The 27,247-nt window shown below is 46.7% G+C and overlaps 1 protein-coding gene across 1 annotated transcript in view; it reads right to left on the bottom strand.

Annotated features, from left to right (window-relative positions):
- Positions 1-1,962: 1,962 nt before the first annotated feature.
- Positions 1,963-27,247, bottom strand: part of LOC147736840 (uncharacterized) — a 41,342-nt gene continuing 16,057 nt past the window's right edge. Inside the window, exons 4-5 of the mRNA XM_086953523.1 lie at positions 6,518-6,634; positions 1,963-3,421 (exon numbers count right to left, since the gene is read on the bottom strand). Coding sequence (XP_086809649.1) covers positions 2,466-3,421; positions 6,518-6,634 — 1,073 coding nt within the window. The 3' untranslated portion in view covers positions 1,963-2,465. The remainder of the gene's footprint in view (positions 3,422-6,517; positions 6,635-27,247) is intronic.

Genomic DNA, 27,247 nt, shown 5'->3' with positions numbered 1-27,247 from the left:
TGTGAATCATCCCATTCACTCTCCTGGTCCGCAATAACATAACGTGTATTTGTACAGTGTGCGTTCACCCAGAAGGGCCTCTTGGCACTGAATAATAGAGGTTTATTGTTACCCAACTCAATGTTACTCATTTTATCAAACTCAGAAGGAGTAAAGGCTGGGTGGACCCACCGGGATTTGAACCTAGGACCACAAGGTCAAACACAGGCCCCTTCAGAAGACGCATTTGTCTATTAAGCCACCAGACCCGGCTATCAATCACCACAGTAGCCAACTTGTTTGACTCAAAAGAGTGCACATGACCTTTAAGCCCCATATGTGTCACAGTCAAATCAGTGCCCTGCTCTCTGTGGTAAATTAAGTGAGCATCTGTCCATATGTACATAGAGAACATGGCGGAAAGGACACATCGTCACTATTATAATGCAAGAAGGCGTTCTTGAGAGTGTTAAAGTGTAATGACATTCATCCTGCACTCACATAGAATTACTGCCTTTAACCGATTCATCTTGGTTTGTCCTTCAGACGATATAGTCGTAGTTAACAAAGAGTATATCTCCAGGATGTTTCTGTTTAGCCAGACACATTATATCACAGGTTCGATTGCGATCATTTCAGCAATAGAGAACAGTTGTTTTAAAAAAATGAACTGCTGCCCTGAAAATCAGCTGCACAATGAAAGACTTGCAGGCACTGATTACGACTGAATCAAGAGGAATAATTCTGGAATATTATCTATTATCGTTCACAAAGATATATTTTGGTCCCTCTCATATTATTTGTGTGCATCGACATAAGTACGTGTTTATAACATCACAGTGAGGCCTCTCTGGAACAAGACGGAAAAAACATAATTTTACTGTTTTTATCAATGCCGGCATCCAAATCTTCCTGAAAAATGGGTTCTGCTGTAAGAATCTCCCTGGTATATTATCCCTGTGTACTACAGAAACAGACAATGAAGCTGATCAGATAAATAATGACTACACATATAAAATCCCACCAATTTGCCTCTAGAAATGCAACAGGTTAGCTATTACTCACCTTATACAGGCATATGTGAAGATCTTTACAAATATAGAAACATATTTTACTCTCACTAAGGTTCACTCACTAATGCCAGAAGAATTTCTTGCAACACAGGAGTCCATATTTTGCACTCCAACATTCTGACATGTGCATTCCACACGTTCTGAGCAAACTGATGGACAAGAACTCAGCTCCCTTCAGTAAATCAGCTGTTTGAATAATACCCTTGAATGACCTCCATTATCAGTTTCTTCTTCCGAAGTGATGGGGATTCATCCAACCACTATATTTTAATAGGAACCGTGTCCGATGACCGGAAAATGTGGATTACGTGCACAGTGTCGCTTGTGCCTTAGGCAGACCAGGAGCCATGGACGTTGCTAGGGGAAAGATCACTCGGCGACTCCTACATCAATAAGATAGATTTCTGCACACAGTATACTTTTATACTTGTAACGTACGTGAAATACTTGTATACTTGTAATGTACGTGCAATATTTGTATACTTCAAATATACATGTAGTACCTGTATACCTGTAATATACGTGTAATACTTGTAATGTAGCTGAAGTACTTATATACTTGTAATGTAGGTGAAATATTTGTACACTTGATATGTACGTGTAATACTTGTAATGTACGTGAAATACTTGTATACTTGGAATGTATGTGAAATACTTGAATACTTGTAATGTGCGTGTGATACTTATAATGTACGTGTGATATTAGTAATGTACTTGTGATACTTACATGACATTCTACAGCATGTCAGGTTCAAGGCAAAAGTGAAATCTAATGTATATCCATTTGCTGTGGATTTGGGCCAGTGGAAAAATTTCAATGTTTACTGGTAATGTCAACAAAAATATTATATACATATATATATATATATATATATATATATATACAAATAAAAAAAGAAGAGAGTATTTTCAGTGCATTCTATATTTGCAATATATTATACATACATGGTTGAAATGTACTTTATTAACTGATTAATTTCTTAGCTAATTATATAAATGTAAATCAAGGTGCGATTGTTTCCATTACAAGATTATCAGGAACTGCCAAAGGGCCCATTTTGTAATTCTTTAAAAGAATTCTGAACAAAGAAAGAAAGAAATGTTTTTTACCTGCACTGCAAGAGGCAGGAAAATACTGATTTAAATGCAATTATTCCCTAGTAAGACACAGCAGATAAAAAAAATACGTCTTATGAGCCGGTTAGTTCAAAGACCACCTAGGGTAGTACAAGATTACATGTAACGCTTGCAAAATTATAGTTCACTCTGTTGAAGGAGAAGTCATACGTCAGAAGATCGGTCGCCGAATGAATTAAGGGACTACAACGATGCTGTACGTCAGTGCATAACATAAGATCAATGAATGTCAGCAGAAAACGGGATGTTGCCAGCATAGTTAAAGGATCTGTGCCCTTAAGGAGCTGCACTCTCCCTTACACCAACTCCATCTTTCTTCTCCGCATGTAGTCTCAGATGTCGTGAAAGAGATTGTTTTGCAGTGAAACTCTTCTCACACTCAGTACAATTAAAAGGCCTCTCTCCTGTGTGTGTTCTCTGGTGTTGTATTAGAGTTGTGCTCAGAGTGAAACTCTTTTCACAGACAGTGCACTTGAAGGGTCTTACACCTCTGTGTATTCGTAGGTGTTGAATGAGGGATGGTTTCAGAGTAAAACTCTTATCACACTCGGTGCAGTTAAAAGGTCTCACTCCTGTGTGAATTCTTTGGTGTTGTAAAAGAGCGGTCTTATCAATAAAACATTTCTCACAGTTTGTGCAGTGAAAGGGCCTAATCCCTTTGTGAATTTTTAGATGCCGTAATAGAGCAGATTTATCAGTGAAACATTTTGCACACTCGGTGCAGGTAAAGGGCCGCACTCCTGTGTGTATTCTTTGGTGTTGTGTAAGGGCTGTTCTCAACCTAAAACTCTTTTCACACTCCGTGCACTTGAAGGGCCTCACTCCAGTGTGTATCTGTTGGTGTCTTAGAAGATATCCCTTTTCAGTAAACCTTTTCCCACATTCTGTGCAGGGAAATGGCCTCACTCCGGTGTGTGTTCTCTGATGATTTAGGAGATTTGCTTTTTTAGTATAGCTTTTCCCACAGTGAATTACGAGATCAGACTTTAGAGTAAAGCGTTTTTCACAGTCTGTGCAGGGAAAGGGTCTCAGCCCTTTGTCGGGTCTCTGATGTGCCGCAAAAAATATCTTAGTCCTATATGCCTTCTCCCACTCACTGCTGGTCAAGCGTCTTTCTGTTGTCTGGAGATCGTATTGTTGATTTAGGATGAAATTGTCAGTAAACGTCTTACACTCCGTGGATGTACTGGTCTCGCCCCTGTTCACACTTCTTTCTTCTGACTGGAAGGCTGCTGAATGAAAAGAAATGTAAAAAAGAGGGAAACAGTTTACATAAACGAGCACCAATGTGTGATATTACATCTCAGTGGTTGGCAGTACTGCTACAGGAATGTTTTGTATGTTACAATGAGAGGCAGTATCAAGGATTCCTTTGATACACAAATGTTGGACACTCAGGTAATGTCAGACAGATAACAGACTCTTGTCGCTCATGAGACATACTTATGTCAGTCATGTGACAGACCCACATTAGCCAAATGAAGGACACATGTTGGACAGCCATGTGGTATGTCATGTTATGCAGATTTGTAGATGGCACTGTCCTGGCCCTGAGCAGGTTTGAGTCGAGCCAAACCTATGGACTAGTGGGACTACCCGAAAAGTCAGGTCTTCATCTTATTGTTGCATTCAAGAAGTGAGGGGGAGGCTCTTATGTGTAGTGACAGGTCCTTCCACACTTTTCGAGTGAAGTAGGAGAAGGTGTGACTGACAGATATGGTTTTTCGTGTCTGTGGGATTTGAGCAAGGAGTGCGGACGAGCAGAGGTGTCTGGAAGGTTTCTTTGAGCAGATGCAATTGTTGAGGCATGCTGGGCCAGTGCTATGTAATGCTTTGAAAGTGTGGGTGAGGAGTTTGAATTGTGTTTGTTTGTGTATGGAAAACAAGAGGGGGTCCTTCAGGTGAAGAATGATGTGAGTTCGGCAAGGGAACTTGAGCGTAACTGGCCTTAGAGTTCCGAATAGTCTGCAGGCCTCTGTGAGTTTTTTGTTGATCCTGGCATAGAGGATGTTCTCGTAGTTCAGCTTGCTTGTCACCAGGGTGTGCATGACGGTTTTGCTGGTGCTGATTGAGAGTCGTTCAAAAATCATCTTCAGCATCTTCAGGGTATGGAAGCCTGAGGTTGTGACGGCATTGACTTGAGCTGTCATGTTGAGTTTGCTGTTGATAACAAGCCAGAGGTTCTTGGTGTGGATGGTGGGGGTGAGTGTCAGTCCAAAAACTATTGCCCACCACGTAAAGCCCCATGGTTAAGTGCTCTTCTCAAAGATCATGATTTCAGTCTTGTCAGCTTTAGACAACTGGACTTCATCCAGTGGGTGATTTCAAGCATTCTGGTCTGTGGGGGAGGTCATGAGCTGTGTGTCGTTGGCATAGGAGAGGATGTTGGGAGAGTGGATGATGCTGGCTAAAGAGATCCTTTCTGTGTTGCAGAGGGTCAGGCTCAGGGAGGATCGTCGCAGAACTTTGCAGATGAGGTCACCGGCATCCGAGGTGTGTGGTGTCAGGCTAATTGCCTGGGTCCATCCAAGCAGGAAAGAGCAGATCCATCAGATTGTGTGTCCTTAGATTTCAATGTTGTGCAGGCTTTGGATGAGGATGGGGTAGGAGACTGTGCCAAATGCTGCAGAGTGTACCAGGAGAATGAGGCCACCATGTCTCCTCCATCCAGAGTCATACGGATGTCATCTGTGGCAGCGATGATGGCAGTTTTTGTGCTGTTGTTGGGTCTGAAATTAGACTGAGTGATGTTGAGAAGTTTGTAGTCATTGAGGTATTCAGTGGAGAGTTTGTTGATGATTTTCTCTAAGATCTTGGACGGGAACGGTAGCAGAGAGATTGGTCTTCAGTTGGTAAGCATTGACGGGCAGTGGGGGGGTTCCATCAACAGTGGGAGGACAAGTGCCTATTTCCAAGCATCTGGGAAGGTCGTGGAAGAGGGGGAAGCATTCAGAATGAGTGTGAGCATGGTGCTGATGGATTGCAGTACTCTGGAGATGGTGTGGTGGGGGCCGGGCTCTGATGGGGCTCCTGAGTTGATTGACTTCACGGTGGGAGCAGTTCTTATGGGGTGATGGCGAGCAGAAGTTATTTGGATAAGATCAGGAGGCCTTTGGAGAGGTCTGTCTGGTCCATTTGAGGGTTAAAGTTGCTGTAGATAGTGGTGATTTTGTTGCTGAAGAACTGAACGAGTGTTGCAGAGGTCCTGCGAAGAGGTGATTGAGTTGAAGGCAGCCGCCTGTGAGGTCAAATCCTTCACAACGGTGAACATTTCTTTGCTTCTGTTGGTGCTGGTATTGATGCGATCCACCGGAGCGGCACGTTTGGTCTTCTAGTTCCTTTGGTGGACTTGTCTGTAGGTGGATTTGGACGGTGCTCCTGTCTGCATTGTCCTGGCTCGTTCTCCGTTTGCTCTCCAGTTGTTTGCAGTGGTGATTCATCTGTCTGAGTGTTCGTGTACCAAGTGTCCTGGGGTCTGGATCTTGCTGTGCTGCTGTGTTTGGGGTGAAGGGGGGAGGAGTCAGTGCAGGAGGTGACAGATGTACAACATTAGGCAGTGGTATGACACACTCATGTTGGACAGTAATATGATAACTGTGACAGACATGTGATAGACGAATGTCAAGGCATCATGTGACAATCACACGAGGGTCAGTTATATGACACTCCCAAGTGAGACAGACATGTGACAGATCCATGACAGTCATGTGAGAGACCCATGTCAGATTTGCAACAGAATGTCAGATATGAGACAGGCCCATGTCAGTTCTGAGTCAGACCCATGTTGGGCATGTGACAGACCCAAGTCTGCACTTTTAAAAGTAGACAGAGATCCCCTTGCAGGTAGGTGCAGTGAGTGACTGCACCGGCCAACAAGGGGACCCCTAGGAGTCCATGGCGCCCATTCCCCCCTCCAGAGGACTGCTCTCAGGAGGCGCACTGTCAGCACACCTCCTGACAGCTTCTTTGCCTGTGCGCCCGCGTCCCATGCAAATGAGAGAACACACTCTGGTGATAGCATTGGCACTATATTGGCGCAAGCACTATCTGTATTACAAAAAGGGCAGCGCAAGCGTCTGTGGCCCCTTCAGTAATACCAATGTGCCCCAGGGCACGTAAAGTGGGCAACCATGTTCATTGTGCCCCTGGGGCACTTTCCATAATACGACCCCGTAAGTGTAGCTGGCCAGGTGCTCGGTTGATGCACGTCTTCCCCTAATACCAGAAGTGAGGATAGGTAGACACTTACTGGAGGCATGTGTCACTGTAATCCCAGCTGGAGACATCAGCCTTCACGTGATTCTATGTAGGAAAGCATCATTTCTTACCTGGAGCACAACTGACGTTTTGTGTTTCCTCTGGCCTCGGATAGGTAGTGGGATGGCTCTCCTCCTCTTCCTCCTCTTTAATGACGACCGAAATTATATTGGTCATCATCCCATAGCCTAAAATGAATTCAAACCAAAAAACAATTACAACATTTACATTTCAATGAACTGTCTGCATGAGTGTGAAATCTGCTGACTGACTGCATAAAGCCCCAATACTCTGCACAACTGGAACATACAAGTCTAACTTGATGAGCAAGAATGAAGGTAAAAGGAACTCTTTACACAACTCCCATAAGTGTATCCGTGCAGGTGCCGTATTATGAAAAGTTTGTATCAGTGAGGTATGATTGCATTGGCCAAAGTGTGGGGAGGATGTGTTGTAATTTTGTAAAGATTTTGTACAATGTGAAAATTTTCTCAAGAATTGTATTGTTTTGTATCTGTATAGACATGCACAAAAAAATCGTGAGATGCCTAAAAAATGAAAAAGTTCCACTAGTGAAGTAAATGAATAAATAAACCAGTGACGTAATCAATAAAACGGGCCGGTATGTTTTATTCATAAAGGTCAGAACAAAAAATAGAGGGGAAAGTCCATTATTGGCAATTGTGTTGTTCTCTTGTTGCATTTGGCTTAGCCTTACTGGGTCAGAGCCTCCACCCTGTGTTGTTTTTCTTGTATTATGAAAAGTGCCCTGGGGGCTCAACGGGCATGCGCGCCGGCTTTGTGCGCTCTTGTGGCACGTTGGCATCACAGGAATGGCCTCAGAAGTTTGTGCGGCCCTTTCTGTAATACAGATAGCGCTGACGCACATATAGCGCCAGTGCAATCACCAGAGGATGTTCCCTCATTTGCATGGGGGCGTGGCTTCTTGCAAATGAGGGAATCTCTTTGGCTCTGAGCCCGCATATGATTATAGACACGGGCGCGGAGGCAAAGAAGGTGTCTGGAGGCGCTATGACAGTACGCCACCTAAAAGGTGGTGCACCTTCAGAGAGAAGCCCTCTGGAGGGTGGAAAGGGGGGTTTTATGGACCCCCGAGACATCCCTTTGCAGGCAGATGCAGTCACTCACTGCACCCAGGTGGTCTCTTTCCCTTCTTAAAAGTGTAGGTGGGTTGCTGCCTGTCCAGTGAAACACGGGGGGCTGCTTCAAAGCTGCGCTGTATTTCACTTGAACGCGCAGCCCCCAGGGCAGAGTTTGCAGCTGCCCCGGGGGAGCAGCGCATTGAACATAAGAAGGGGCACTTTCCCGGGTTGCACCTGGCACACCTTTTAAAAGCTGCACCAGGCACTAACAAGGAAAATGCACCACATTTAAAAAAGCATCCCCAGGTCTTCATGTGCATCTTGGCTATGAGGCCGACTCCTAAAAGTACAAGCTTCTCTTCCTCCTGAACGATGGACTGACACACTCCTCTCTCACCTCCTAAGCGTGGCATGAGTTACAGTCAATAAGTGTCTGCCGCAATGTTGTGATGCATCCAGCATTCAATCAGAGTGACGCTATTGTTTATTGCAGTCTGATCTTGGTTTGTATCTTTAGTTTATACGATTTGTTGTACGGGTGTCAGCTGAGGAGTTAGATTGGAGGGATTGGATATGTTTTTCCGATGCGGATTCAACCGCTCGTCTTTAAACCCGCGTCCGCCACATCCCTCACCCTCTCTAGTAAGACAAAGGTACCCAGATTGTGAAAAGTCCCAGAAACACAAACACATCAGTCGCTGGGGTGAAAATGATACTCTTTCTGGGGTGGTTTTGAGCAGAAGTTTGAATCATAGTTGGAGCCCTGACAAACACCTGTCTCATCTGAATTACGCCCGTACCCAGCATTAACAGCAGACGACAGGGTGGATGGCAAAACACTTAAAATTTGTTTAAATAATTAAATGGAAGACAGCTTGTCACAACCCCTACCTGATAATCTGTATATATTGTACCGGTAGAGTTGAAAGCAGGGGAGCCAAAACCAACTGACACCGAAGTACATCAAACTGATTAAATGTGTTTGCAAGAAATTTCAAACTTGTAGTAATGTAATCTGTTTAGTGAAAATAAAGACATGTACTATCCATGTCTCATAACTCAAGTGACCTCCGAGTTCCATTATCTTGCAAAACCACTTGCCCTTCAGCCTCATTCATCTGTTGCACAAGGGAAGCCCTTGGTGACTTGTAATATGTTTATAATTACAGCAGAGGATACTTCATCCTGTTTTTAGGGCTCGCCTAGGCAGCGCTTTAGCTGTCTCTTCGAGACAGGCAGTATCTAGGGTAAGGGATTGAAAAAACGCCCATCTTCTTCACTGGTGACTATTGCTGTCCTTTAGAAATGCTGTCTTTTCATTGGTGAATACACTTAATAGTCCCTGCTTTTAGAATGTTGTATCCTCCCATGAGGACTGGCACTCTTTCACATGTTCTTACTGTTCAGGTTATTTATACTTAGACAGAACTCTTTTTTTGATTGGGCTGTGTCTTTGCTCCTTAAGTGTTCTGTTTACTTGTGCAATTAAACTTCCTTTTGCTTAATTTGCTTGCAGTGGGGTCCCAGTGCCTCCCCCTGACTCCTCCCACAGCACTACTCCAGACCCCGGCACCCCTCTGAGGCCGTTGATGTTTTCCTCACAACACTGCTTTTATGATATTTAAAAAATGTTGCTTTTATTTATATAGCGCACTTGCTCATGGGGGGAATTAAAGAATCCAGCTGACGGCAGACTTGATTCGGGATCCTCAGTTTCCACCGCTGCGCCATATCCTTTCCTCGGCCAGGTTGCAGGTGAAGTACTATATGCGGTCAAAAAGATCCCTTAGGACACCTAGTGACAGTCTGTGGTACTGCACCCTCACAACACTGCCTGTTTTTAGGTCTCGCAGAGAGACCTATTGCAGTCAAACCACAAAGCTGACTTCACAATGCGGATTTGTAGAAGTGCACGTGCTCGTGACCGCGCTTCTATCCCCCTGCGTTGCTCTTCAAAGGCTCCCCTTACCATTTGCTCCTGCCTCCCCGCCGACTGGTTCACACATCACAGCCGTGACTCGCATTTCTGCCCAGCAGCTTCAAAGGGATCTGCTTCCCCGCCCACTGCTTCACACTTCACAGCCTGGCAGCCGTGACTCGCATTTCTCCTTCCCCCTCCCCACAGCAATGCCAAGAGCTTGTCACAGTTGATGTGTTCTCTTTTTTTTTATCTCACGGGCGTGATTTCCCTCTTTCACCCTGTCTCCTCTTTCGTTCTTTCTCTTGTGCCTTTGCTTGCGTTTTTTTTCTTTTCCCTAATCCCCAACCTCGTATCCCTATTTTGTTCGTCATCCCGCCCTGGTATTGTTTTCTCCTTCCTCTCACTCTTCACATTTCTGTCTGCTACCTCTTTCATTTGTCTTATTTCTCTTGACATCCCTGTCTATTCCTTCAACAGACTGTCTTTGTTTTCTCATTTTTCTCTTACCACGTTTTCTCCTCGCTCTGGCACAAAACCTCCTCTTTTTTTCCCTTTCCCTGCCTCACCTTTATGTTTTCACCCGTATGACTTTCTTTTCTTCCATTTCCATCTTTCTCCCATCTGTCCTTTACTCCATTCACACACTGTACTCCACCCCCCTTTCTTTAAAATATTTCTTTATTGTTTAAGCCGAATCCTTGTAGGGCACACACAAATATGTCATTCACAAGCCCATGCCGTCCCCCCCTCCCATCAGTACATATTAGCACTTAATTAGACTCTTAGGAATAAAGGGGGGGGGCTCCCAGGAGCGGGAGGGAGTGTGCCTGCGTTCACTGTGTGATTCAGTGGTGTGTCCCCGTGACGTGCACAGTGCGCTGTATAGTACACGAGTCACCGCTCCCTGGCCTGCGTGGGGACAAGCGCCTTCCTGCAGTGTATTCTAGCGCTGCGTTAATGTCCCATTGTGTGAAGCGCACGAGTAGAGGGAGGTGGGGGGGGGGGAGTGAATCTGATGCTGAGCAGTGGAGCGCGGCACTGCTGAGTCCCGGCCTCTGTCTTATCTCGGACCCCGACCATCGCCGGAGACTCGACCTCCGGCGCACTCACCCGCCTGTCACCTCTGAGTCAGAGCGCACTCTGCTGTCACCGTCCCTGCACTCTCGTCTCAGTGTCAGACCTCTCTTACTCTCGTCTCAGTGTCAGACCTCCCCCCTTACTCTGCGCTCTCATCTCAGTGTCAGACCTCTCTCCCCTCTCACTCTCTGCTCTCTCTTCCCTCTCACTCTCCGCTCTCTCCCCTCTCACTCTTCACTCTCTCTTCCCTCTCTCCGCTCTCTCTCCCTTCTCACTCTCCACTCTCTCTCCCCTCTCACTCTCCACTCTCCACTCTCTCCTCCCCTCTCTCTCCCCTCTCTCTTCCCTCTCTCTTCCCTCACTCTCCACTCTCACTCTCCACTCTCACTCTCCACTCTCACCTCTCACTCTCCACTCTCACTCTCCACTCTCACTCTACACTCTCACTCTCCCCTCTCTCTCCCCTCTCTCTTCCCTCTCTCTTCCCTCTCTCGTCCCTCTCTCTTCCCTCTCACTCTCCACTCTCTCTCCCCTCTCTCCGCTCTCTCTCCCCTGTCTAGGCTGCTCTCTGACTGTCTCCAGTGGCCTCTGTCTGTCTCTGGTCACCCCACCTCACCATCACTCACCCTCACCCCCTCATCCTCACACACCCTCACTCACCCTCACACCCTCACCCCCCTCAAAACCCTCTCACCCTCACTCACCCTCACACCCCCTCACCCTCACACACCCTTACCCTCACCCTGACACACCCTGTCACCCTCACACCATCACCCACCCTCACCCCCCCACCCACCCTCACACACCTTCACACCCCATCACACAGCCACTCACCCTCACACCCCCACCCACCCTCACTCACCCTCACGACCCTCACACACCCTCACCCTCACACCCCCTAACCCTCACTCACCCCCACACACCCTCACCAGCATAGCATAACAAAACATAGCATAGCAAAACATAGCATAGCATAGCAAAACATAGCATAGCATAGCAAAACATAGCATAGCATAACAAAACAAAGTATAGGATAGCAAAACCAAACCTAGCATAACAAAACAAGAAATAGCATAGCAAAACACTACAAAGCATAGCATAACAAAACACAACAAAACATAGCATAACAAAACACAACAAAACATAGCATAACAAAACATAGCATAACAATACACAAAACATATCATAAGATAAAACATAGCATAACAAAACAAAGCATTGCATAACAAAACATAGCAGAACACAAAGCATAGTATAACAAAACACAGCATACATAACAAAACATAGCATAACAAAGCATATCAAAACATAACATAACTTAGCATAACAAAACACAACAAAACATAGCATAACAAAACAACATCGCATAGCATAACAAAGCTTAGCATAGCATAACAAAACATAGCATAGCATAACAAAACATAGCATAACAAAACATAGCATAGCAAAACAAAGCATAGGATAATAAAACACAACAAAACATTGCATAGCATAACAAAACATAGCATAGCATAACAAAGCATAGCATAGCAAAACACAACAAAACATAGCATAACAAAACATAGCATAGCATAACAAAACAAAGGATAGGATAGCAAAACAAACCATAGCATAACATAACAAAACATAGCATAACATAACATAACAAAACATAGCATAACAAAACACAACAACAAATAGCATAACAAAACATAGCAAAGCACAACAAAACATAGCATAGCTTTACAAAACACAGCATAACAAAACAAAGCTTAGCATAGCATAACAAAACATAGCATAACAATAGCATAGCATAACAAAACATAGCATAACAAAACATAGCATAGCAAAACATAGCATAGCAAAATAAAGCATAGCATAATATAACACAACAAAACTTTGCATAGCATAACAAAACATAGCATAGCATACCAAAGCATAGCATAGCATAACAAAGCATAGCATAGCAAAACACAATACAACTCAGTGCCACATAATTATATGCTACATAATTACACTGCACTCAATGCAACATACACTCCTAATACCACTCAGTGCCACATAATTACACTCTACTGTGGAGAAGTGTGGCTCAGGGGTTAGAGGCGGCAGACCCGGAAGCTGAGATCGGTCCTGGACCAGGGTTCAATTCCCCGCCTCGGCGGGCCTTGGGCTCAAAAATTCTACGGACTCGATAATTCTCGCTCCGGTGCCTACTTGACTCACGGGTTCACACTCTGCGACTCTGGGCAATAGCTTGCTTAATCTCCACTACGGCCCCTCGCGGCGGGATGCCTGGCTTTCACCTTGTGGATACCCTGTCGGGGTTATTTCACAGGGGAATACCAGGACGGGTTCCCAAAGCAAGTGCCGCGAGACCCCTTTGGGGTGATACGTGCGCTATATAAGCAACCACGTTTACGTTTTACGTTTTTACTGAATGCAAGACACACTCCACACAATACCACTCAGTGCCACATAATTATGTTACATAATTACACTACACTCAATGCAACATACACTCCAAACAATACCACTCAGTGCCACATAATTACACGCCACATAATTACACTCTACTGAATACCTCAAACACTCCACACAATACCACTCAGTGCCACATAATGATATGCTACATAATTACACTGCACTCAATGCAACATACTCTCCAAATCCCACTGAGTGCCACATGATTACAAGCCACACAATTACACTCTACTGAATACAACATGCACTCCTCATAATACCACTCAGTGCCACATAATTACATGCAACATAATTACAATCTACTCAATGCAACATACACTCCAAATACCACTCAGTGCCACATAGTTACATGCCACATAATGACGCTGCACTCAAAGCAAACATACACTCCAGACAATACCACTCAGTGCCACATAGTTATAAGCTACATAATTACACTGCACTCAACGCAACATACACTCCAAATACCACTCAATGCCACATAATTACACGCCACATAATTACAGTGCACTCAATGCAACATGCACTCCAAATACCACTCTGTGCTACATAATTACACGCCACATAATTACATGCCACATAATTACACTGCACTCAATGCAACATACAATCCAAATACCACTCAGTGGCACATAAATATATGCCACATAATTACACTGCACTCAATGCATTATACACTCCAAATACCACTCAGTGCCATATAATTACACTGCACTAATGCAACATACACTCCAAATACCACTCAGTGCCACATAGTTAAATGCCACATAATTACACTGCACTCAATGCAACATACACTCCAAATACCACTCAGTGCCACATAATTACACACCACATAATTACACTTGACGGAATGCAACACACTCGACAAAATACCACTCAGTGCCACATAATTACAAGCCACACAATTAAACTCTACTGAATACAACATACACACCTCATAATACCACTCAGTGCCACATAATTACACGCAACCTAATTGCACTCTACTCAATGAAACATACACTCCAAATACCACTCAGTTCCACATAGTTACACGCCACATTATTACACTGCACTCAATGCAACATACGCTCCAAATACCACTCAGTGCCACATACTTACACGCCACATAATTACACTGCACTCAATGCAACATGCACTCCAAATACCACTCAGTGCCACATAATTACACTGCACTCAATGGAACATACACTCCAAATACCACTCAGTGCCACATAATTACATGCCACATAATTACACTCTACTGAATGCAACACACACTCCACACAATACCACTCAGTGCCACATAATTATATGCTACATAATTACACTGCACTCAATGCAACATACACGCCAAACAATACCACTCAGTGCCACATATTTACACGCCACACAATTACACTCTACTGACTACAACATACACTCACACAATTCCAGTCAGTGCCACATTATTATATGCAACATACTTACACTGCGCTCAACGCAACATACACTAAATACCACTCAGTGCCACATAATTACATGCCACATAATTACACTGCACTCAATGCAACATACACTCCAAATGCCACTCAGTGCCACATAATAACACGCCACATAATTACTCTATCTATTGCCCTCACTCTATCTGTCTATCGCCCTCACTTCGTCTATCACCCTCACTCTATCGCCCTCACTCTATCTATTGCCCTCTATCTATCTATCGCCCTCACTCTGTCTATCTATCTATCGCCCTCACTCTATCTATCTATCTATCGCCCTCACTCTATCGCCCTCACTCTCTCTATCTGTCTATCGCCCTCACTCTATCGCCATCATTCTATCTGTTGGACAGGCCTCGTGAAGGGGCCGCTTCCTCCCCGCATCACAAGACTCTGACACCGGCTCGCCCGGTGTCACCAGAAGAACCACCCCGGCAACCCACAGAAGCAACCCGCAACCCGTCCCCAACGGGACGCCTGCTCCCGAACACCCCGACATCGGCCGGCCCGGGCCACCACCGGCAGCCTTGCCCCGGCCCAGCCGCCATCTTGGACACTGCACCACGAGGCCGCGTGGCCTCAGCTCGACCCCAACCCTGGGCCTGGCCAGGCCTTGACATCGAGGCACCACCATCCACCCAGGAGGTGAAGAGACCACTGGCAGGTCAATGGGAGAAAGGAGTGTCGATGGCTCTCCCCCGCCAGGTGCCGATCACCCCCAGCCTCCCCGGGCGCTGGCTCCACCCCCCTGCTGGGTGTCTGGACTCCCTCATCCCGGACCTCCCGAACTCCAAGAGCGAGGGTCCGGACATCAAAGGAGGCCAGACCTATAACTGGGGCAGCTCCAGAGCAGGAAGGCAGTTGTATCCTGGAGTCGAGAGACACCTTGAAGAACTCATCCTTGACGGACTGCTGGCGCTGCCGCAGCCTGCCTTGTGAATCATCGTCCTGCCTGCTGGCGCTGCCGCGGCCTTCTGCAACCTACATCCTCGTCGGGACCTGCTGGCGCTGCCGCGGCCCTCTGCAACCTACATCCTCGTCGGGACCTGCTGGCGCTGCCGCGGCCCTCTGCAACCTACATCCTCGTCGGGACCTGCTGGCGCTGCCACGGCCCTCTGCAACCTACATCCTCGTCGGGACCTGCTGGCGCTGCCGCGGCCCATCCTTGTGTGCACCATCGCCTTTGCCGGCTGGCGCTGCTGCGGCCCTTCTCAAGTGAGACTTATCATCCGAGCCTGCTGGCGCTGCCGCGGCCCGACCTTCCAGAACTTCGAGCTCGAGGATTGTGAGCTATTCATCGTACCACCTCAGTACCAGACCGGTACCAAGACTGTCCCGCTACCCCCTTTCCCTTCCAGAGACTAGAATTGAGAGGACCCTCGTGTCCCGTTCTCACTGTATCGTTGATATCCTTGCTGCAAGAACCGTATATAAAGAGTGTTGACCTTATCCTTGTGTGGTGTCCATCTGTGGGGGGGAAGTTACTTGTCTGTACGATCGCTGGAGACGGCCCTCACCGGAGGCCTCTCCTCTTGTCCTCGGCCGACCCTCCAGGTCCCCGTCTAACACTATCTATCTATCGCCCTCCCTCTATCTATCTATCTATCTATCTATCTATCTATCTATCTATCTATCACCCCCACTCTATCTATCGCCCTCACTCTATCTATCGCACTCACTCTATCCTTCACACTCACTCTATCTATCTGTTGCATCACCACAGCATCACTCAGCACCACCACAGCATCACTCAGGGGCACCACAGCATCACTGAACGCCACAGCATCACTTGTCGCCACCACAGCATCAATCTGTGCAACTATTCAACAACTGGTTCAAATATGTTCTCTCAATGTTTCAAGCTTTATTACAAATATCGCAAAAAGATGTTAATATTTCACTTCTGTTCTTGGATTTTCGTCACAATAAAATACACTGAACATAATCTTCACAAAAGTTATTTACAAAAGTTTAAGCTATTGCCGTTATAAATTACAATAACTTTTATTTAAGTATTACTTATTTTTTTTTAAAATAAAAGCCATTGTTATTAGTAATATCAATACATTTAAGTCACGTAAATACAACACATATTGCATTACAAATGCTATAGGTGTCACATTTGCGAAATTTATAGCTATAGGCATTGTAAATGACAAAGCTATTAATTTCGCTATTTTCAAAACCAACACATAAATAAAAAAATTGTCATTTACAATACCAATAGCTCAAACTTTCCTAATGCGAGACCTATTGCATTGCAAATGCTTGTTTTCTGAAGTGAGGCTTCTTGCATTGCAAATGTTTGGCCCGCATAAAGACAAGCTACATTCTTGCAGGGAACAACCAAAAATAAGTGTTCTTTGTGAGTGCCAGAAGCACCTGTGTGCCTCTGCTTGTGCATGTCGTATGTTTGAGTAAGGGGAGTTTGGGAAGTTGCCGTAGTCCTTCCTGCTCGGTTATAAAGAAGCTTGCACAGCCAGTGCCCCGGCTGCACCTGTTCTGTTTTAAGGACTCATAGTTCTTCTGCCTACACTGTAACTAATCTGCGTGCGAGGGGAGCTTGGAAACCACCTGTGCCTATGCACCTGCCCATGCCACCCATGCCTATGCTACTGCCCATGCCACCAGTGCCTATGCTACTGCCCATGCCACCAGTGCCTATGCTGCTGCCCATGCCACCCTTGCCTATGCTGCTGCCCATCACACACATACCTATGCTACTGCCCATGCCACCAGTGCCTATGCTACTGCCCGTGCCACCAGTGCCTATGCTACTGCCCATGGCACGTGCCTATGCTACTGCTCATAGCACGTGTCTATGCTACTGCCCATCCCACACATACCTATGCTCCTGCCCATGCAACCCGTGCCTATGCTCCTGCCCATGCCACCTGTGTCTATGCTACTGCCCATGGCACGTGCCTATGCTACTGCCCATGCCACCCTTGCCTAGGCTGCTGCCCATCACACACATACCTATGCTACTGCCCGTGCCACCCGTGCCTATGCTACTGCCCATGGCACACATGCGTATGCTACAGCCCATCACACACATGCCTATGCTACTGCCCATCCCGCACATACCTATGCTACTGCCAATGGCACGTATACCTATGCTACTGCCCATCCCACACATACCTATGCTACTGCCATGCCACCTGTGCCTATGCTACTGCCCATCCCACAAATACTTATGCTACTTCCCATGCCACCTGTGCCTATGCTTCTGCCCATCCCACACATACCTATGCTACTGCCCATGCGGCCCATGCCTATGCTACTACCCATGCCACCCATGCCTATGCTACTGCCACATGCCACCCATGTCTATGCTACTGCCCATGCCACCCATGCCTATGCTACTGCCCATGCCACACATACCTATGCTACTGCCCATGCCACACATGTCCTACGCGTGAGAAACGTGTGCAGTGTTTGATCTGCGTTAGCAATCCTGTTCGCTACACAAAAGCCAAAATGATGGCCTTTGCCACTGCTTGTTTTTAGGTCGAAGGCCTAAAAGGCTGCGCTTGCGCAGTCTTAGGCCGGAGATTTAATGAGTTTGAGTAGCGGCGAAGGTCCCGCCTCCGTGCCCCCTCTCTCCTTCATTGGCTGGCTTCCTAAACGGAGGCCAGCCATTGGAGGAGAGATGCGTCACTCCAAACAAGCTCCGTCCTTTTCGGATTTGGGGGCGTAATTTTTGATGTTCTTTAGACAGTGACGTTGTCCGTCACTCAGAACATCAAAACCACGCCCCCAAATCGGAAAAAATCTCGGAGCTTGTGTCCGCCATTTTCGATCCTTCGCAGTGAAGGTAAGATCGTGGCTGTTTCCCTCCGTGCCTTCTTCCCCCTGTCTGTTTCCCGCCCCCCTCCCGCTCTCCGTGTATTTTCGCTGTCCGTGTGTGTGTTTCCCGCCCCCTGTTTGTTTCCCGCCCCCTCCCGCTCTCCGTGTATTTTTGCTGTCCGTGTGTGTGTTTCCCGCCCCCTCCCGCTCGTGTGTGCATTTCAGAGCGTCTGTTTCCCGCCCCCCTCCCGCTTATTTTGTAGTAAGCAGGATTTCCAGTTGATGAGGTAAAGGGTATTCTGCATTAGAAAAATTAATTGCCTGTAGAAAAAAGACACGGTGTCATTTGTTGTGTACCTGCAGAAGTCTGCTACATGTACGTATGCACGCCAATTACCCGCCTGGCTCGGAATCGAACCCTAAAAAGTGTGACGTACTAGTTTTTAGATGGTGTTACGAATCACTTTCATGTTGCTCAGATGTTCTTTTGATGGCCATTTGGGAAATGCGAGTATGTATTTTATCAATTACTGCCGATTCTCGCGTTGCATCAAGGCCTTGGGTGGGATGACGCCCGTTCCTTCAGACGCCCGCGTCTCTGCGCGTCCCTCCGGAGCGCCGAGGCGCGCGTCCTCTCGGGCCCGGTTCCGGGGGCGAGCAGTAACCGGGCTCTGATCCCGCTCCCGGCGTTCATTAGTCGGCCGTCCGCCGGGCGCGGATTTACACTTCAAGGGGATGAAAGACCAGCTGGGAAAGATAAGACGGTTTCCCGCACGGAAGGCGAGGCGGTGCCACCGCGGTCAGCAGGGTAGCTGCCTCCGCAGAAAGGAAACGCGCCGGTATTTGCAGCGCTTCGCCATCGCCCCAACTGAGTCCAGAGCAGACAGCCCCTCCCCGTTGATTAAAAAAGTACATCCGGCATTTGTCGGCCCAGAACATCCCTCTGGCACTTATGTGCGCAAGATGCTTACCGGTAATCGGTTCTAGATATGGGCAAAGAAAGCATTCCGGCCTCTTTCTAATAATAAATCACACGTTATTCTCCCTCTCTATTCCTCGGGTTTCAAAATGTCGTTTTATTTCAACTCTTTAAGCCACAGTAGTGATTTTCATCAACTCTATTGAGAGCATAGCCCTTTAAACTTCGATATAATTTCCTATAAATGTCATTAAACTGCCCTAGTGTAATCAGAAACTGCTCGGCAATATTAGAATGCAGCTTTGGAAAACTCACGTAGAAACAGGCTTAGTTTTAGAATAGGATTTACCGCGCTCTCATCACCCTTGCAGACATTAGAATTTCTGCAGGGTTGTGACCTGACTTCCCAGAAGTTACGGGGCATAAACCGTGTCTATTACAGACAGTGTCCGACAGACCTATCGGGCAGGCAGGCAGTGCCTGATAGGCTGGTCTAAGAGTAAGAGTGTGGGCAGGTTTTATATTTTGGATGTTCGTGGGCCTGTTTTATGTCTGCTGGGCTGGTTTTACTGTTGATCTCTCCCTGGAAACAATCATTTCCTGCAGCAAGCTTAAATCCATACATTGCAAAAATAATGCCTTCACAAGTTTAAAATTGCACCAGTTTGTAAACATGGGCACTTTTTTGGGCTTTCTAGTTCACTAATGTGGGCCACTTTTATTTTGGTGCGCAGGACTGATTTCTTTCCTAAATTTAGACACACATATTGTGGAGTGATTGAATGTGTGTGGGTCACCTATTAGACAATAGACTGACCAGTCTAAATTCAGCAAACTCAAGGGAACTCCCTTTACTTTGTTTGAGCTTTACTTTACCCTGTTCCCTTGACGTATAAGGGTTACTCTCCTCATATTGATACTGATTTTTTTCCTAGCTGGGTGCTGCTTATATTGCAGTGCTCTCCTGTCACTGATGTGCTGGTGCTGTGAACTGGTAACGGAGGTTGTCTCTTATGCAGTGCACTCCTGTCACTAGGGTTTTCTTACTGCTTCTGACGCTCTGCACGCACATCACTGACATGCTGTTGTTGGTGCCTGCACGACGGGTATGTGTGTATGGTGGGGGGGGGGGGGGGGGGGAGGGGTCAGGGCTCACCTGACAGAAGAAAGCTTGTGCGGAATAGTGAACACTTGTGACTATGGGTTCGTCTCTAGTGCAGTGCACGCTATTCATTGGGGACAGTGTTCTGAATTCTACAGCAGGGGGCACTGGTGGAGCATACAGTAGCCAGATGATGGCTGGAATGTGTATGTTTTAGTACTCAACATGGACGATACGTTAGTACTGTACAGTACAATGCTTTGCTGCACTTGAAATTCCCCAGTTGCATTCTGCGTGCCTGCATGTTGAATGGAAAGGTGCTCCAGATGCGGCATGTATCATTGATCTACTGCAGGATGAGACAGTTTGTGGCTGTGCACTGTCCGTGCAAATGTATGCTAAGTGGAAAGGCTTTGTGTTAGCTAGAGGTGTTTAAGTGTGTGTGTGTGGCTCTGTGTATGTGTGGGTGGCTGTGTGTGTGTGTGTGGGTGGCTGTGTGTGTGTGTGTGGGTGGCTGTGTGTGTGTGTGGGTGGCTGTGTGTGTGTGGGTGGCTGTGTTTTTGGGTGGGTGGCTCTGTGTGTGGGTGGGTGGCTCTGTGTGTGGGTGGGTGGCTCTGTGTGTGGGTGGGTGGATCTGTGTGTGGGTGGGTGGATCTGTTTGTGGGTGGGTGGGTGGCTCTGTGTGTGGGTGGGTGGCTCTGTGTGTGGGTGGGTGGCTCTGTGTGGGTGGATGTGTGTGTGGGTGGCTGTGTGTGTGGGTGGGTGGGTGTGTGTGTGGCTGTGTGTGGGTGGCTGTGTCTGGGCGGCTCTCTGTGTGGGTGGCTCTATGTGTGTGGGTGGCTCTCTGTGTGGGTGGTTGTGTGTGTGTGTGGGTGGCTGCGTGTGTGTGGGTGGCTCTGTGTGTGTGGGTGGCTCTCTGGGTGTGGGTGGGTGGCTCTGTGTGTGTGTGTGTGTGTGTGTAGCTCTGTGAGTGTGGGTGGCTCTGTGAATACTCTCTACTACTCTCTAATGCTCACCTATTGCCATTGTAAAAGACAATACCATTTATTTATGTTTAAAAAAAAAAAAGAAAAATAATGTCATGAGCAATGCCAATAGCTCTACCTTTAATAATGCCGAGACCATTGCATTGTAAATGCTTGTTTAATATTGTTGCTGCGTAGCGTTGCTGTTGCTGTTCGGCCATTGTTGTTGCTTGTTATGCAATGCACTATGTTGGCTTAGTACAGTTCAAGGGCTTGCAGTGCCTGGAGGTCCTGCAGAGAGCCCAGTTGATATAGTGGTAGCACACGAGCCCCTTCTGAGATTGTGTCCGAGGGAGGGCAGTGGTTGGGCATGGGGTAAAGGGGGCACTGCTCTCTTGCCGCCGCTTTGTGGTTGGTGTGTTGTCCACCTTCATCCAGTTCCATTAGCCAAGCGTTGGGTTTGTCTAGAATAATGAAGTGATTTTATTTACTTTTCCTGACATATTTTGTCGGACTCCCTGCCGGGATTAATGCATCTGATTTCAAAGGGGGTTCTGGGAAAGCAGAGCGTGCAGCAGGCGTAAAAAACAAAAAACAAATACCCACTACTATAAATGAATGAAAGTTACAGTTCTGTTGAACCTAATTCTATGGCAGTCCACGGCGGCTTCAGATTATGCTTCTCTTTCTTTACTGAAAAAACACCGCAGCCAATCAAACTTTCAATAGCATAGCCCGGAAGGACTGCCCCTCCACAGTATGCACCAATCAGGTCCCCCCAAAGGTGTAAATGTCCTGAACACTAATCTTCTTTCTCTTTCTTTGCTGCTGCAGCAGCGAGTTAAGTGCATTCATTTTACTATATTTAGAGTGATATGTGGTTACTATGCGATCTATTTCAAATGTATACTGTGTTTTAATGGTCACGATTAATTTATTTATTTATTTATTTTTAAAATTTCTAGAGCGCACTGTTACCCGGAGGTGTCCTGGCGCTAACATGGTTGAACTAGTGTGCGTGAGTGAGGCGCTTTAATGGGAGAAGAGCCAGGTCTTCAATGATCTTCTGAAGGATAGCAGGTCGGGGAGCTGTCTGAAGGGAAGTTTATTCCAGGCTACTGCTGCGCCTAGGGAAAAGCTCCTACCCCCCCATCTTGCTTTCTTAACTCTGGGTACTAAGACCAGTGCCTGCTGTCCTGATCTTAGGGTTAATGCCCGCTTATACCAGTGGAATAATTGCTTCATACATCTAGGGCCGAGATCGTGTAATGCTTTAAAAAACACACAAAGTGCCTTAAAGGTTATTCGTTTCTGCACTGGCAACCAGTGCAGTTTCGCCAAATCCTGGGCCACCGATGCAAACTTAGGGGTGTCTGTTATCAGGCGTGCGGCTGCGTTCTGTAGAATCTGGAGCTTATTTAGTACGCCCTGTTGGGCGTTCAGCATAAGGCTGTTACAGTAGTCTAACCGCGATAGCACTAGACCGGTGACCACTGTTTTTCTGTGCTCTACCTCTAAAAATAGTAGTACTTTCCTAATAGTTTTGAGGATAAAGTACGTGGAAGAGGCAAGTGCGTTGATCTGACGTTTAAAGGATAATGAATCATCAACCAGGATGCCTAGATTTTTCACCTTAGTCACAGGGGAGGGGAGAGGAGAGTTCCCACGATCAATCCGCGTTACAAGTAAATTGCTGTATTGTTGCCGATATATATTTACTGGTGGCTTGAGTGGAGCAGGACAGACGCGCTCTGGCCGCTCGGGGAGCAGTCCCCTTTTCATTGCCACTGGATTTGTGCATGCGCAAACAGCCGTATCAGGTTTTTATTACCTATCGGCTGAGCGCGCATACGCGTCTAAGGACAGCTCAATTCCCGGTCCTCAGTGAACGCCCGACGGGGGGGATAAGCGTTGCAGGGCACTGCCCTAGAAGGAATAAAGGGGTGGCTCCCTCCACACTTAAAGAAAATAGTTTTTCCTAGTTAGTTAGTCTCCTAGTTAGTTGGGATACAGAGTTTTGGCAAATATATTGGATATAAAAGAGATAGGCTTTGGGCCTGGAATAACTTATACTCAGGTTAGGGAGGGATTGTAGGGCCTTTGTCACCACTGTGTCACCCCCTCTGGAACCTTCTCCACACCTCCAATAGCACGATGGCGTACTACCCCCAGGCGGTTGACCAGTGGGCAGATTATAAGGACTACGTGGAATTTGAGGAGGTGTCCTATGAGCAACAGATGGAGGAGCAGTTGGTGGAAGCCCTGGATACCCACGTCCAGGGGGTCTGTGAACAGGGTGCTGGTCGAAGCTTTACAACCATTTACTAAGCCCCTGGAGAACTATGAAAAGCGCAAATTTAAGGCATCTCTGGGCGAGCCATCATTTCACTCTTCAGCTGAAGTCTTTTCCCTGGTGGCGCCTAATGTCATTAAATACCATGACTATGGCGGGTCCCTCCCTTCTAGAATTTCAGCTCTATTGAACCAGGGGAGGCGGAGGAGTCTCCTCCTGCTGCCCCGGACACCTCTGACTCTGAGCAGGACAGGACAGAGAAGAGCCTAAAAAGCGAACAAAAGAAAGTCCAAAACTCACAATGTAGTGGCCCACCTAATGCTGCCACCCTGCTGTTCGACCCCCGAAACATTACCACCCAAGGTCTACCGAATGGGTACCGGGTGTTGAGGTAGCATACCATGTACAGGAAAACCTCTGACAGGGATCTGAGGGCGAGGTGCGCGCTACATTGAGGTCAGAATACCCTAGACCATCCTTATTGGGCAAAGTGGCGGACACGCTAGAGTTGGATCCTAATATGGCTACGTTTATGAAAAAGTTGCTAAAGAACCAAACAAGCATTTACAATGCAATGGTCTCGGCATCATTAAAGGTAGAGCTATTGGCATTGCTCATGACATTTCTTTTTTTTTCTTTAAATCATAAATAAATGGCATTGTCATTTACATTGCCAATACACAGCACTCTGCACCTGCACTCACTACTCTGCACACACTCACTACTCTGCACATGCACTCACTACTCTGCACCTGCACTCACTACTCTGCACCTGCACTCACTACTCTGCACCTGCACTCACTACTCTGCACCTACACTCACTACTCTGCACACACTCACACTTTGCACTCAACAGCACACACCACTTCACACACTCGCACTCTGCACTCAACAGCACACAGCACTCTGCACACACTCGCACTCTGCACTCAACAGCACACACCACTCTGCACCTGCACTCGCAGCTCTGCACTCAACAGCACACAACACTCTGCACCTGCACTAGCAGCTCTGCACCTGCACTCACTACTCTGCACTCAACAGCACACACCACTCTGCACACACTCACCCTGCACTCGCATATCTGCACTCTGCACCTGCACTCACTACTCTGCACACACTCGCACTCTGCACTCAACAGCACACACCACTCTGCACACACTCGCACTCTGCACTCAACAGCACACACCACTCTGCACCTGCACTCGCAGCTCTGCACCTGCACTCGCAGCTCTGCACCTGCACTCGCAGCTCTGCACGCACTCACTACTCTGCACACACTCACACTCTGCACTCAACAGCACACACCACTCTGCACACACTGCACTCAACAGCACACACCACTCTGCACACACTCACCCTGCACTCGCAGCTCTGCACTCTGCATCTGCACTCACTTCTGTACTCTGCACTCTCTACTCTGCACTCTCTACTCCGCACTCTCTACTCTGAATTAACGCCTCCCAGCAGGAAATGTATGTTTTCCCCATTTTGTTGCAAACAAAACCCTCCAAATGTCCTAGGAGGCAGCGCACTACAAAAATAATAATGGCATGATTACAAGTGCGCATGCTTCCAAGGCACCCTACCAGCAGTGTGTCGCCCTGTCCGGCCCGGGGAGAGTCCTGCTATCTTATCGAGCCACTCACTCTGTCAGGTCTGTAAGAATGGTCCAGTTTTTCATATTTCCACTGTAGAAGACATAGTCCCAGTGAGCTCTGTGATAACTATAATTATATTAAAATGATAAACAGCACAGCGGTTTACCCTGCACAAAAAACGCATTTACAGGTCATTAAAATAAATTCACTTCTGCTACAATTCATCCATATATTATCACAAAATTTAGATAGTCTGAAGGAATGTTCATCGTTTTGAGCAATGTCTAACATTTCACCTCTTGAAACTCATTTTAGTGTTGTGGGAATCAACCGTGCAGCATAATAGGTGATCTCAGGTGCAGCGTTAACTTTACACATACAGTCCTAGGATTAGTGTTAGAGTGCTGGGGTGGGAGACCTGCCAATCTAAGTAATTGTATTCACTTTTACCACGTCTTACCTTATTTTGTTATTATGTAAGCACATATTACCTCAACCTGGCACACATCTAGCCAGCTACAAAGCTCTGATAGTTAATGAATATTTATTGGCTGGATAACTGCCATGAGTCTGTTTAATCTGCAAAAAACACACATTATTTGCAATGCTATACAAAAGCTCAAAGTTCAAACGTAAATAATAATGCAGGAACAAATTAGCATGGAATTTGTCTAAACAAAAGTGCAGAGGCTCAAAGTTTTCTTAGAGGCGTGTTGTTGCCAAATGCCGGGGTTGCCGATTAAGTTGATTCCACTTCAAGCAAGCCTTTTTTTACACCACCCTACACTCCCTGTCTCTTTATCTTAATCTTGCAGTATTTTCGCCAATGTTTCTCCCTTTGACACCTTTTGCTTATCTTTCTCTTCATCCTGGTCTTCCACCTTTTCTGCCTTTCCAGCTTAGACCAACCAAAGTCTGACGATAAAAAATGCCCTGGTCTACAAAAATGAGCGTCTCTAGCCACCGGCTAAAATTAAGCACTGGGCGTCATGGTGTACAGTTCACAGAATACAGCAGCCAGCAAAAGAGTTTAAAACGCTGCATGTAACTTTTGAGACCAAGGAGAGCTGCAGGCAGAAGGAAGGGGGCAGAGGAGAGACGAAGGGGGGCGGGGGGTGCGACGAGAGACGGAGAGCTGCGGGCAGAGGGAAGGGGGGGGGGGGGAGAGAGACAGAAACTCGGGATCAGGCTGTATGCTAATGGTAGGAAACAGCGAAGAGCAGCAAGGAAACAGGGACGTCTGGGTCAAAAGTCCGGAACAGCAGCAAGGGAACAGGGACATCTGGGTCAAAAGTCGGCAAAATGGCAATATGCCAACTTGATATTAAGGTATTGGAGCGCTTTAAACGAGCACCAGTTACATTACACTAGGAAACATTCATGTTTGTGTTGTCTTCCTGTCCACTCCAGCAGCAAAGGTGTGGTCCATATTGTAATTTAAAATTCAATTAAAGGTAATATGTGATGCTTCTTGTAAGTGTAAAGTGACCTAGTAATGTTTTCATAAATGTGTAGTTTCAAATATCCTCTTCAAAAAAGCAAGTATGGAAACACACACAAACTACGTTTTTCATAGGCCATGATCTGGTGAAAGCATCTCACCGCTATCAACTCAAAAGTTTTCCAGAACATGCCAGGGGTGACATTATCATCTAATCCTTTGCTTACGTTTTTTTTTCTAATAGAAACTGAACTATGAATCTTACATGCTAAGAAAAGACGGTTGGAACTGGGAAATGTGCCGAATTCCGCAGCTAATTATTATCGAGTTGTTAAGTGAGGTGGCATGACGCACATCCCCAGTACCTTTTAACATACCTATTCGATTTGTTGCACATGTGGGCCGGGTGCTGTGGACTAAAACGGCAACTTAGGCAGGCAGCGAGTGTATTGGGAAGGAAAATAAAAGCTGCCTGCTAGTTTTCCATCTGTCTGCCTCTGGCCAATAAAGGCACCGCACGCGTGGTCAGCAGGGCGAAGGCCTTTCCGGAAAAAACAGCAGGCAGGGCGTGGATCCACGAGGGGGTGCTGGGCACGCACTGTCTGCTAGGTCGCATTAATTTGTTTGACAATAACAGAACACTGAGACACATATCACGTGGAAG

Source organism: Lissotriton vulgaris, chromosome 1_2 (genome assembly GCF_964263255.1).
Source record: "Lissotriton vulgaris chromosome 1_2, aLisVul1.2, whole genome shotgun sequence".
Taxonomy (NCBI): domain Eukaryota; kingdom Metazoa; phylum Chordata; class Amphibia; order Caudata; family Salamandridae; genus Lissotriton; species Lissotriton vulgaris.
The sequence above is the reverse complement of the archived record's forward strand: the minus strand, read 5'-3'. Positions and strand labels throughout refer to the sequence as shown.